Genomic DNA, 13,327 nt, shown 5'->3' on the forward strand with positions numbered 1-13,327 from the left:
GGTATCACTGTGATAAATGCACTTCTGCAGGTTAAAAGAAAAAACCTCCTTTGCTTTACCTTGATTCAAAAGGGAAGAACTGATACAAGGGCTATAGTTGGGCTTGCCAAGGACAAAGAAAAAACAGAGACGAGAAGAGCTTTTTGCAGAAGGCAGTCAGGCATGATCTGCCTCTGCTAGACTGACAGTTCCAGAGACTGTCTGCATTAGAGGCAACTGAGCCTTAGAAATAAATACTATTTCATATATTTTGACAACTGTAACCTAAAACTTGAAGTTCTGTGTTTATATTGGTTTTGCTTAATAGGAGAAAGATTTGCCTTTGCCTGAGGTTAATAGTGTTCCTGGGTGGCTAAAACTGGCCACAAGGAAACACACCCTTTTTCTTTTTCACATTAATAAAGCTTTTAACATGTTTCTGGCAAATTGGCAAGAAAAGTGCGTGTAACTCATAATTGGTGATTTAAATGCAATCATGAACAAATAAATGCCTGTTCAGATCTCATTATTTATGGACTGAACCTGCTTTAAGACAAAATTACTCTTTTTTGGGCACCAGCCAAGCATAAACACTTATTAAGTCTTAATTTTAATCATAAGCCACAAATGTACTGTGTCTCACACAGTGCTGCCTATTTGGAAACACTATATATTATGGGAGCTTATGTGAATTTATGGAATCCTGACACAGTTCTAATGTAAAGGTTCATACACAGAGTAGAACTCTTTTACTTCAGGAGAGAGCAAATCATTATCAGTTTGCACGGCCCAAGGATACAAGTGAAAATAAAATAGAGATGAGTTGTAAGAAGGAAGGGAAAGACATTGGGGTAAATGTCTTCTCTTTGGACTGGAGGATTATTTAAATCTTCATTAACAGAATGCATGTGTGTATAACTCTTCCCTGCCTGACACAAAAACGCACTTTTCAATTTTGTTTCATTTGAAGTTAAATATTATTGAACACTGCTGTAAAATGGATGCAGCTTTTTTGTTTGATCAGAACAATGTATGGGACTTACAATGGTTGTATTTTCTGGTTACAGTAGTTGTGTTTACTGGCTCACTCCATTCTGCAAAATGCTGAACATTCTGGCTGTGATCCAACAAAGTACTTAAATATGTGCTTAACTTCTGAATAATAAAAAGTTCACATTCTCTTGCAATGCAGGCACAATTCCCACATATTACTTTGTATACATACAATGTAATTCTCAGTTTCAAGAGATGTGCCTTAAAATCTAGAAAAATATGTGGCCTTTTATGTCCATGAACAAGTTGCAATTAGCTACAATATTTCATTTATTTATTTGTGCCATTTTCTTTTTTTTTCTTATTTTTGGTATTCTGATTAATTTAATTTAGTGTGATAACCGCAAATAGTCTATCCAAGAAAACAAAAATACGATTTCTACAAAACAGAAGTGGAAATTGCCAAAAAAGCTGTCAGTTAATGTTGGCTGTGATAATGGGTATTAGGTGTGGATGTATCAAGTAGGAACTAAAATGAAGCCTGCAATCATCTCGCACAGAGCAAACCTCTGGTAGCTAATAGTAATTCAACTACTTCCAGGCCACGTACCAGTTAAAGAATTAGCCCGGGGTGAAAGACCACGCATCACATTACAAATCACTTGCACCCTCCCCTTCTCTCACCAGACTTGACTTTCAGTTTCAGGTGGAGGATGAGTACCTCTGTCTGCTGACAGACTTTCTGACCATTAGTTCCCCAGAAGGATGCTAGATCCCGTTAACAGAATTCAGCAGCAGCACCAGAGGAGTTTTCAAAACTCCAGCACATGAAAGACCAGCAACAGCAGCTGCAAATATTTAAATATCAGACAAAACTTGGGACAGTATCCTTGTTATTAGAGCATGAGTTATATAATTAGGTCATCTTTCTGGCAGGTAAAACTAGCAACCCCAAAAGGTTCCTTCTCCCACCTTCTCTTGAGCAGAGTATTTGACAGCCCTTTTGCACTATCTTATTTAAGAAACAAAAGCAACCCCTTGCCAAGCACCAGAAAAAGAGATATTTCCTACCTCCTCTAGGGATTTGGCTGCCATGGCCATCAGCCAGCGCCCCTGTGCCACCTTTAACAGAGAGCATCTGCAGAATCCCACATTCTCCGTGAAAACAGAATCCGTCACTGAAGTCCGTCCTTCTGCTAAATCCCACAGGCAGATCCTTTGGTCACGACCCTGGCTTTTACAATAAAACAAGTTGTTCTGTGAGCAGTAGAACTGAGGAAACCTGGCTTCCTATAGGTAAGCTTCTCAAAGATGGGTCTTTGACATCTACTAAGGAGTAAGCTTACTACAGCTTCTCCTTCTGTTGGGGTATTAATAGGGTCTTTTATGAAATGTGTGAGAACTCACTGTCAGTGAGATGTCTACCCTTCACTGACTGTAAAACTGGCCAATAGGTTCAAAAGCTACTGGGAAGAGGGAGGACTTGTCAGATACTCTGCTGTCCCAGTAAGCCATGTTTCCTTAGGAAGACAGACTTGATCATACACAGTAATCCTGTTTTTATGTGCAAATATCTATGAATACTTACATTTTAGCATTGCTGATATCTAATTTAAAAGGACTAGAATCAAACGTATACAGAGAACAGCTCATTTAACACTCTTTTACCCTAGCAGTGTAATACAAATATCAGGCATGTTGACAACTCAGAGACACAAATAGCAAGACAACAAAGACCACACAAAACATAAATAAAGAACTACAGTCACTCAGCAGCCAACTACCCACAGTTACAGTGACGGCATAGAGGGCTCTTACCATCAGGTATGTGTGGAGGAATGACAGGAGAGGAACCGGCAATGCAATGAGCAACAGGAATTAAATAATGGAATATTATGGCTGAAACATCAACACAGTGGAGTGGCTGGGGCTGCATCACAGATGTACTGGTGCAGCTCAAGCAGAGGCTTTTCTGCCTACCTCCCCATCCCACAGAAAAGCCTGTGTGTTGGTCCCATACAGTAAGATTGAAGAGGCCAGAAGAAGGGTAGAATATCTATTGTTACACATTTACGTGATTCCAGTTGCCCAGAACAAACTACTACTGTGGAGAAGCTATAGCTGTTTCAATCCACAAACTACAGTAGCACAGGATATCTGTCCTCATGTTATCACCTGGGATAAAGAGTCATCAAAAATACCCTATCCATACATTATTTTAATTAGCAGTATCACTTGACAGACGTATGAATCCAAAACGGAGGTAGACGCAAATCTACAGACTGTTGAGACATCAACATCAATGCAGAAACTCCCATCTATTGTTCAGTCGAGTGACAAAATATCAAAATATGTATAGCACTGGACATACATACAGCATGGTACTGCAAGAAATTGCTGTGATTTAGCTTTAGAACAGAGAAATAAAAATATAGGAAACTGCCTTCCTAAAATTACACTGCTGTGTGAACTCTTATAAATATACAGCAAAAATAGGGGAAAAAGAAAAACTCTATAATTATACAAACAATACTCATTCAGTATGATTTTATATGGGAGAGAGTTGATAATTGTACTTAAGCAGATAATAAATATAAATGCTAATGAGTTCCACTGTATATTAGAAGAGATGTCTTCTCTAGATAAACATGTCAGAACATCTCCAAGTCACACAGACGCTTTGGCATCTGCTCTACTCTAGATCACCTGTCTAGTCCAAAGTACACAAATCTTCCCGACCTTCCCTTGCTAAAAGAGAACACGATAAGGCAAAGACATGCAACTCAGAATTCCTCTCATTTTCAATGTCTTCCCATTCTCCATCTCTGATTCTTCTCTTCCTTCCTCACTCTTCCCCCCTTTCCCTTCTTATAAACACTTCGTTTTAAATTTGATCTTTCCTGGAAACCAGTTGTGAAGTATTTGTCAGCTTCCAATCCAAGTGCATTTGCTTTTCCCAAAGACCTCACCTGATCTCAGTGCAGTAATAAAAGACACTACAGACCCCAAGCTGTCATGATGTAGTCACACACGTATCATAAACAAAGTGATCATACTATTTTTTCCACTTTTGGTTCTTCTGTATTTCTGTACATTTTATGTATGTGTTCTAGAGACTTTCAGTGAGTCCAGAAATAACATATTCCTTTTTTTAATCAAGTATATTACAGAAACAAAAATAATTTCCTCTGGTTTTTTAACTGCTTCACTAACCTAAGGAGCCTGTCTTTAGCATCCAGTGTTTCCACCCAGTAGACAGACTTTCTTCCATGACCATCTAGTGCCGTGTCCACTCTGCGTGTTTTCAGGTTCCAGACATGGACAAAACCATTCTCAGACCTAGCAGTAAGAACAGAAGGCATTTAGTGTGACCATTACATACCATCTGATAAGACTGTCTGATACTTTTCCTTTTTTTTTCAAAATTGAAGTTGTATGTAGAGACAATACACCCATCAATCACCAATCATGCATTTTCTTGCTTTCACAGATATTATTTATCTAAGCAATACATTTTGTTTTAAAAGGAAACGTCTGTATGATGCTCAGCTCAGCTGTAAGTCCTGGTCAAAGACTTACTTACCCAGAGAAAAGAATCGGGAAATCAGGTTCTTGGCCTGCACAAGAAAAATGCAGAGTGTGGACTGCAGCACTGGTACCTCTTAGGACAAACTCTGGATCAGGAGGTGGCAGAGCCATCAGAGCAACGAACTAGGGGAGTGAGAGGGAGACACAGATAACATAGTGGACAAGACAGCCTAAAGTGAAACTACAACTTTAAATTTTTTTTGCTCAGGACATTTGCATTTTCTAGTCTCTTTCCATTTGAATTGCCATTATTGGATGTTATTTCTATTTGCCATACAGTTCTGCATAAAATGTTTCCTCTTAACACTTACTGATCAAGCATCTACCAAATCTGCAAGGTAAGTGCTGAGCCAGCCATGTGTATGTACCTCTCATGTACTTGTAAATACAAAATTGTTCAGCTATTCTCCACGATGCAAAGTGGACCAACAAGGGCTACAGAATGCTGGATACTGGATGCTCAGAAATTTAGTGAGCAAGTTATCACTTAGCCCCTTGGCAAGTCTTCCCCCTTCCTCCCAAAATAATTCTATTTCTGTGCTTTCTACTGACAACCATTTAAAGGAAAGCATGGCAGTGACTATATCAGCTGAAAAGAATTTCAGATGAGATTAGAACTATGATAACTTTTACATAAGATTCTCATTACTCTGAAGTGCTTCAATTTTTGTTTCCAGGCATGTTTACTTGAAAAAAGAAATGCAGTATTTCACACTAACTTTGTGACTGCTGCGTTAAACATTTTATTCTAGGGGTTTGTATTCCCCAAAGGAGCAATAGGGAGATGGATACTTCCAGCTCTATGTCTTTGGTTCAAATGTGGCCCAAGTCAGAAAAGAACAAGTCTATAGGGAAGTATGTTGCTCAGACAAACACCTAAACATGTGAAATGTGAAACACAATTTACTGTGAACTAACAGGGATAGTCTGAATGTTCCAATTAGACACACTCTTACTGACCTGGCACCTTCACAAAATATTTCTGTAGCAGAAAAAAGACCGTTCAACTTAGCACCTTCGATGCTTCTGCAGGAACTGCCTGCAAAGAGGAAGGGCAATGACAACTCTCCCTTGTTCCTACTTGCTGCAAATGACCCTCTGGACCAGTGCTGGGGCAAGGTAACCAGCAGCTTCTGTGACTGTAAATACAATTGGCAATTCACTGGAAAATACATTGTAACATGCATTACAAAACAAGCTTTCACTGCTTTCTGTGAGACATTACTAGTCACGCTTCTCCCTTTCTGACCTGTATTCACATAGTCTGAAAAGGGCAGCTTAGTCACAACAGATGTCAACTCTCATGACTCCTTCACATTCATGCATGTGTTAGACCAGATTAAAATAAGTTTTCTAAATTCTGTAAGAGAAGACCAGCAGGCGTCTGCCTGCCTCCTAGTTCAAAGCAGAGGAATTGCAGAAAATCAGAACAGAGCAGCAGAGCTACGAGTTACATAGTAAATTAAAACAGCTCAATTTTTATTTGTCACCTCTCATCAGTATCAGCTTTTGAATTGTGTTTAATGGAAGTACTGGCTATTGCAAGTCATTTGCAATTAGAGATTCAGGTCTACCTTGGGTTTAATAGATCACTAATCACCATGGTATCTATAGGTTCTAATTAAACACAATTATCTTTTAGGACTAGTGATGAAACAGAATTTTTCATCATAATGTGCAGTTCTCCCTCAATAGCACTGTGTAATTATGTATGAAAATAATGAGCTCAGTGGATAACCTCCACGTTTTAGTGGCCTGACTCATCTGTTTTATGATGTCTGATAATCTAGACTCATGACAGGCTGAAGTAAATTTTCAGATGATTACATGCTTTACAGGTTCTCCCCATGGTGAGATCCAGCTCCCAAGTGCCTGTCTGTAACGTGCTTCACCTGTGTTATTAGCCTGTCTGTTAGAATAAGGTTTTTATCAATGAAGATCACCTCACTGGGACACTACAGCTGTATCCTCTTGCCCTCAAAATGACACTTTGTAGAACTGCATAAATAGTGTGGGTAGAGGAGCAGTGTCCCTCCTGATGCTGCAGTGATCCCAGGTTACTGTACTGAGCGAGGAAGACAAACCAGAACTGAGCCAACCCAGAGGCTATCTGGGATTACAAGGCAGGTTTTTAATAGCATTTTTCTAATTACCGACACAGAAGTTTTTGCTGACAGACAGCAAGTGTGTGTGGCTGTGGGGAGGGTTTTACCTGGCACAAAACAGATGCTTCTAATGCGTGTCTTTACAAGGACAATACTTCAGAAAAATCCTCAAACTAGATGTAGGAAAAAAATAACAACTGTATACATACTTTCAAGCTCTAAGCAAACAAGGTGACTCTTCCCTGCGTGGAGCCTGTTTCTTGCTTGCTTTTGCTAATCAGATACACAAATCTGGAAACTGGATTTAATACTAAACCCATGCTGTTTTCTGTTGTGCGTATGAGGTGACTTGTCGCTATTACTTCCTATCCTGAATCGGCAGGTGAATGGTTGTGTGACAGTACTGAGTGTCTCATTTTTCTCCCTGCAAGTGGCACAGTGGTTTGGGCCTGAGACAATGACCTACGTAACTATAAAATTGCAGCGGTGCTGCCTGCTCCACCTGTGAGCTTGGACAATTCACTTAAGACCAACATTTTATTAAAAGTTCTCAGGTATCTAAAGCAGACAGAAGTACCACGAGGATGGAAAAAAAAAAAAAAAAAGTTTGGTGCACTGGTGCTTTGAAACCCGGAGAAGGCATCCATCCGCTTCTGTTGACACATATGCATCCTCAAATATGACATTTAGACATTTAGTGGAAGCTACCTTCAACTCTCCAGGTAGCTCAATATCCCCACTTTACTTAAAGGGATAATGAAATACATATTAGTGTAATGATACTAATAGATAATGGTTACAAAGTGCTTTGCTAAGCAGACAGCTATAAACATGCTAAATATAATGACTGTGTGATGGTTAAAGCCTGTGGGTAAATTTTTCAAAAGTGCCTAAGTGATTTAGAAGCCTAGGACTCATTTTCAGATGAACTTTCAATCCGAAATCTCTACGACTTTTTGAAGTTTCACCCCAGGTGTCTAAAAATGAGTTCTCTAATTAGCACAACATTTATTTTCTTGTTAACTTCATCTAGCCTCAGGGAGACCAATCCGTTCTTGTTATAACTGGGAATATCTGTAGTAAATTTAATTAAATGAATTTACTTAGTATTTAGGCTGGTCTGAGAGCAAAATCTCGCTCAAGGGCTTGAATTAGCAAAATGAAACCTACAGAAGAAAGTTCATTTAAAAGTATCTCAAGACTCAATTATATGTTTGTCCCTGGGATACCCATGTGCTATGACTGCTGCCTCCTACGAAAGGACATTGAAGAATATGAATTGTTTTGCTCATGGCACTATTTAGTTGCAAGAGGATATCACAAGTAAGAGATGCAACACTTCATCACCATGTTCTTGTCTTGTTTTTTAAAAGATATTCCCCTTTTTATTTCTTCTAGCCTTCCTTGTGCTGGTAACAGCATCCTCCTCCAGGACCTGATCTATACTCCGAAACGATACAGAAAACCAGAGGTATTTTTGACAAGGTGCACTGCAAGCACGTGGGCTTGCATGTAGATTGTATTCAATACATGAGTAATGAGGGGAAAATCCAGCTGTTCAAATTTGTGTTTCGATTAGCAAATGGCTAGTACCACACATTAGGTATTAAAAAAGGTTTTGTCTAGCAAAATATGCTTCTGCTAAATACCAAAACAGTTGAATCTCCTTCAGAATTACATTCTTTCAAAGAACAATTCATTATTAATATCCTTCACAAAACTCACTTTGTTTAGGTTGCAATTAGAATAATCTTCAAGCCATCTGAATTTCTATACAATGGTATTCCAGTATCATCACTTCAGCATTTGAGATAGAAAAGTTAAGCTTTTATTTAATGAGAGTCATTTAAAATATGTAAATGTCAAAAGGATTACCTTAGAAAAATCTCTCAGAGAATTAAAAACATTAACAGATTCCCACAGGAAAAATTGCAGCAGAATTCAGCAACTCTCCTGTTCCCATTCCTGTCACTTGTATTTCTATCACACATCGAAGCAAAAACAAATTGCTATTAAAATATCATCCAAACACCCTCCTCCCCCTACAAACTTCGCAGTTCAGTTTGAGATACCAATGGCTTGAACAAAAACCACCATGCTCATTTTTTCTTTAGCCTCATTTAAAGTAGTAAAAACTTGGTGGTAAGAAGAGCTTTTTCAGGTATAGGAGAAATAAATCTCTCCAGGCATGTCTAGCAAACTGATTGGGGACTGAAAGCAGCAGGTGTGCAGACATAATTACTACTGCAAAATATTCAACACATCCAGGTGTGCTCACCACCAGATAGATGAAATCCCTGTTATTTTTTGGAAATTCCTAGTCTACCAGGTGCCACCCTCCCAAAGGAAAAGTCAGAAAAGAATGAGTTGAGGAAGATGTGAATAACTTGTTCTTCCTCATTTCCAGGCTGTTTCTATTTCATTCATAGAAAACCCCCTTTTTGGACTGCACTTCTCTGCCTACCCCGCACTCAGGCAAAGGTTTCACGACATTCTGCCGTGTTGTATTGGCATAGCTCTACCGCACGTCTGTGTTTTCAAAGTGGGTCATTCCCGCAGAGGAAGTCAGTGGAAAGAAAAGATTCCATCAAATTAATAGTGCAAGGCAAACAATTTGTTTATTCTATTACATTTACAATCTCCAGTGCTAAAATACAGCAGGCAGCCCTTGCACGATGAGCTTTCCAAATGCAAATCTCCCGTGTTTCTGGCTTCTAACTCACCATGGACAATCGGGCTTCACAGCGGTGCAACCTCTTTTGCCCAAGAAACACCCTTATAACACGTCTGCCCAGGACCATTGCGGCCCTTCGCTGTTCAGCTGCCTGCTGCCTGGCTGCCGAGTTTCTGCAGTAGCAAGTACAGAGCAGGAGAGGCCCAGCAGCACCCGCCTCACTTCCCCGAATGGCACAGCGGGATCGTGGCCCACGGCACCGGCTGCGCAGGCCCGGAGACAGGGGAGTGCTGCACAGATCGTTGCAAAGGTCGGGGCCCCGGAATATATGAAAATTCACTCATCAGTCAACTAACACCACAGCATGTAACAATTACTCTTTCGGGCTGAAGCTCCATTTGATATCTTTGGTGCTAAATGTAGTTCTGGACTGCATTATATTTCTAGGATTTCTCTAAAGCTAATTAAAAAAAATCATTTCAAGTAGAAATTAAAATTGGTAGAAATTTCTGATTTAATCAGTAAACTGTATTAGTAAAGGATTCTTAATTTTTAGAAGTGTAGCCAACACTTTCTGTTAAAATTGGTTATTTTTCATATTGCTACCTACTTTTTTTGATTACCAAAGTAGAGATTATGTACAGTGATTTATTTTTGTATTTGAATTCAAAACCTAAACAAAACAAAAATTCACAACAGTGGACAGGAAGTATTCAATAGTGTGCTTGCATTGAAATATATAAAATCAAGAATAGAGTCAAACTGATCAAATTCTCTTGCTTTTGAAACATGTTAATCAGAGACACCTCACTGTCAATGAGAATGCAGTGATTTATAAGACTCAGCTATACAATTCTTTATCAACTGTTATCATAAACCTGTTGCCACACGGCCAACATTACGACTGACAAGAAGCCCAATTTACAGGTTGGAAATACTAAATGCTGTCAGAGCTTTCATTCTAAATGGGCACAAAATTGTTATTAATGACTAACAATGACTGCTTGCTCACAAAAACACTTCAAAAAAGTCTAATTTTGAGAACTGCTGAGAACCTCCATTTCCCATTGACTTCAAGGAGGTTAGGAGTGCATCCTCTCTCAGGTTCTCTCCCAAACTTAGCTTCTCCCCTGACATTTAGACAAGGAATGATGGAAGTTTCCACATTTTAGTTGCAACAGTCAATGAACAGATAGAAAATAAAATTGCTTATCAGCTGCCGGTGATATGCCAAGAAATCTTACAGGAGCAGAAAAGAAAATGACTAATAATCATGATGCAATGCAACTCATTTTCAATAATTTCCACTCATAATGGCTCCTCACAGTGTTAGCACCTTTTTTGTCGCTAAGCATCCTCTAACTGAAAAAGACTAAACCACAATATATTATGATTTTAAGTAAAGATGTTTGCAAGAAAAATGCATATGAATATCAGCGTATAACCTTCAGAAATAGCTAAAACCTAGGCTTGTATCTTGAGGTTCACTTTCAAATACTTACATCTGCAATTTTAAAGAAAGTCACTGTACAATAATTATTTTCCATATGAAAACATAGATGCAGCATGGGAACAAACCTGAGAATGACTGTAATTATTTGAAAGACACTGAGTTAGCATATGGATCTCATTGCCACTTACACATTTTGGTCACTGAAACAAAAAGCTATTAATCAATATGTAAAAGCCATAAATTAACATAAACATTAATCATTCTAATACTCCCACTGTGTCAGGCTGATAATTTTTTTTTCCAGCCTTTCATTCTGACATATTTGCCTTCAGCTATCAGCTGGTTGACCTTTTTTAACACAGTTAAACATTTTGGGCATTGCAAATCTTACTGAAGTAAACATTTTGGAGACAGCCAAATATTCTGGATGCATTTACACCAGAAATACGGGGACTGAAAACATGAGAGCCCCTATCTTACATGTCATTGCACTAGCTTTTAATATGGGAGTCTAAAATACAGCATGAAAATACAGCTGAATGATGAAATTTTAGTGTTTCACTAACAGGCTCATTTTGCAGATGAGGGAAAAGAAACCCATCTGTTTTGCCTTCTGAAGCCATTAATTGTTTGGTAAAGTGCAATGATATAACTACAGAAAGCCTTGTTGGAAAAAAAAGCGGACACAAAGCACATAGCAGTTCAGCTCAAAGACGGACTCTGCATTGGGCTCATGCAAAAAAGATGTAGGACCACTAATCCAAATCTCCTTGAAAAAAAGTGTGTGGAAATGCACGCTATAAATGGGAAGAAAAGGATTTATACAACTGTCTCACTATACCACAGCATCAGACTTAAAAATGAATTTAAATTTGCACACTTGATAAATCATTGCAAACTAGCAGAAAATTGATAAGCCAAGGATCATCAAAAGGTTGTTTTGAGTAGCCGTTCGGTTCAGCCAAGCATAGCAATCTGTCAGCCACACAGAGCTGTCTGCCCATCCTCCTTAATTAGGGGTGCTGCCTAGTGCAGCATCCGCTACAAATCCTTTGGTTCCAAGAGCTAATAATGTCCTTAGATAGCATGGGCTTAATTAAACATCTTCCAGACATTTTAGCAGACATTTCCTGCAATAATCTTGTTTAGTAACAAACTATTAAAAAGAATTGACTGAGAAGAAACGTATCAAGTTGTTACAGCAACTGAAGTTATTTGGGCCAGAATTATATGTCTGCAATTAAGGATTCTGTAACTCTGAGCAATTAAAATAGCATTTTATTTGAAAACTAATTAATTCTAAACACATATTTTTCCCATGACAAACTTTTATGATTATTTAATTTATTCAGTTCTAATTACACTTTAATTAATCTAGTCTTGTATAATATTATACTGTTATTCTGGCATTTGACCAATGAAGACAATAAATTGATTGCAGTTCTGTTGCGCAACAGCAGAAACTGTCATGCCAGTTTCAACACCACGTTTATTTATTTGTCTGTTCTATTACTTTTCTTTTCCTCCCCCAGGGCATAGGAACATGAAACACAATACACATCGGATGACATTTTGTCTTCTATACTTTTTTTTCTTCAAAGTGTGAAATAGAACTTAAGAGTTTTTGGAATTAAAGAAATGTATATGTGATATGATATTACATAATGAAAAAAGTTATAGGAAATTAACTTACACTTCTAAAATATATATCATACGGTGACATCAATTGATTCCTGATATACAGGACCATGTCCAGAGCTGCGAGAAATGGAGTTGTTTCTGTTGACCTCAAGCTCTGCTCAGGATCTGGCCTGATGCCGTCAACAATAAGGGAGAAAGAAGCCAAAACCCCTTTTCATACGTATCTTAAAAGTACATTCATTTTAGTACCTCATTAAGTTTTACAAGACACCGTATTTTAATTTTGTGTCAAGTTATCTTAGGTTCAACTAAAACAAAAGAACAAAAACCCTTTTCTTGCTTTATAAATACTTTTATTTGGAGTTAACTATGGTAAAACAGAAGTGTATACAACTATTTTATTACACAGGTAATTAGGAGTGTTGTATTTTATTTTGCTTTGGCCACAGTTGAGGTAAAATGACTGTCATTTACAGTCAGAAGTCCTCAAGTTTCTTTGAATACCAATGTCCCTGAAATTCACAGTTCTTGCAATTTTGGTGTGAGAAGATACTGAGAAGTGACTCTTATGAAGACACAATGAAGCAAATCTACTTTTCATGTACTTTTAAAACTTCTGTCTATATTCCTGGCTTTATGCTTTCTTGTGCTTATGAAATAACCTCCTGTTGTATACACTTTACCAAGAGAGATACCTTGCAGAGGTGAGCAATTATACCAAAATGCACTGCAAGTTAAGCTCTCTGACAAAGCTTTCCAAAATATTTCTTTTTATTTCTCCACTTTATATTTCATAGAAGAAAAAAGAGAAGTACACACCACATTCACAAAGCATAAATTGATCAAAAGAGGGGGTAAAAAAAGATTCTGCACTTAATTGAACAAGCTAAGTAC

At 38.1% G+C, this 13,327-nt stretch overlaps 1 protein-coding gene across 4 annotated transcripts in view; it reads right to left on the bottom strand.

Moving 5' to 3' along the window:
* The window catches only part of GNB1L (G protein subunit beta 1 like), a 43,043-nt gene that overhangs the window by 12,600 nt on the left and 17,116 nt on the right, over positions 1 to 13,327 (bottom strand). The window contains exons 1-4 of one of the 4 annotated variants that reach the window (XM_013945556.2): positions 12,486 to 12,565; positions 4,556 to 4,683; positions 4,186 to 4,311; positions 2,044 to 2,206 (exon numbers count right to left, since the gene is read on the bottom strand). In XM_013945556.2, the coding sequence (XP_013801010.2) occupies positions 2,044 to 2,206; positions 4,186 to 4,311; positions 4,556 to 4,683; positions 12,486 to 12,542 (474 nt within the window). In that variant the 5' untranslated portion in view covers positions 12,543 to 12,565. Of the gene's footprint in view, positions 1 to 2,043; positions 2,207 to 4,185; positions 4,312 to 4,555; positions 4,684 to 5,520; positions 5,689 to 8,540; positions 8,628 to 12,485; positions 12,566 to 13,327 lie in introns of those variants that run through there. The other 3 variants (XM_013945557.2, XM_013945558.2, XM_067307089.1) reach the window with 3 other exon arrangements.

The sequence above is a fragment of the Apteryx mantelli genome, chromosome 17 (assembly GCF_036417845.1).
Source record: "Apteryx mantelli isolate bAptMan1 chromosome 17, bAptMan1.hap1, whole genome shotgun sequence".
Taxonomy (NCBI): domain Eukaryota; kingdom Metazoa; phylum Chordata; class Aves; order Apterygiformes; family Apterygidae; genus Apteryx; species Apteryx mantelli.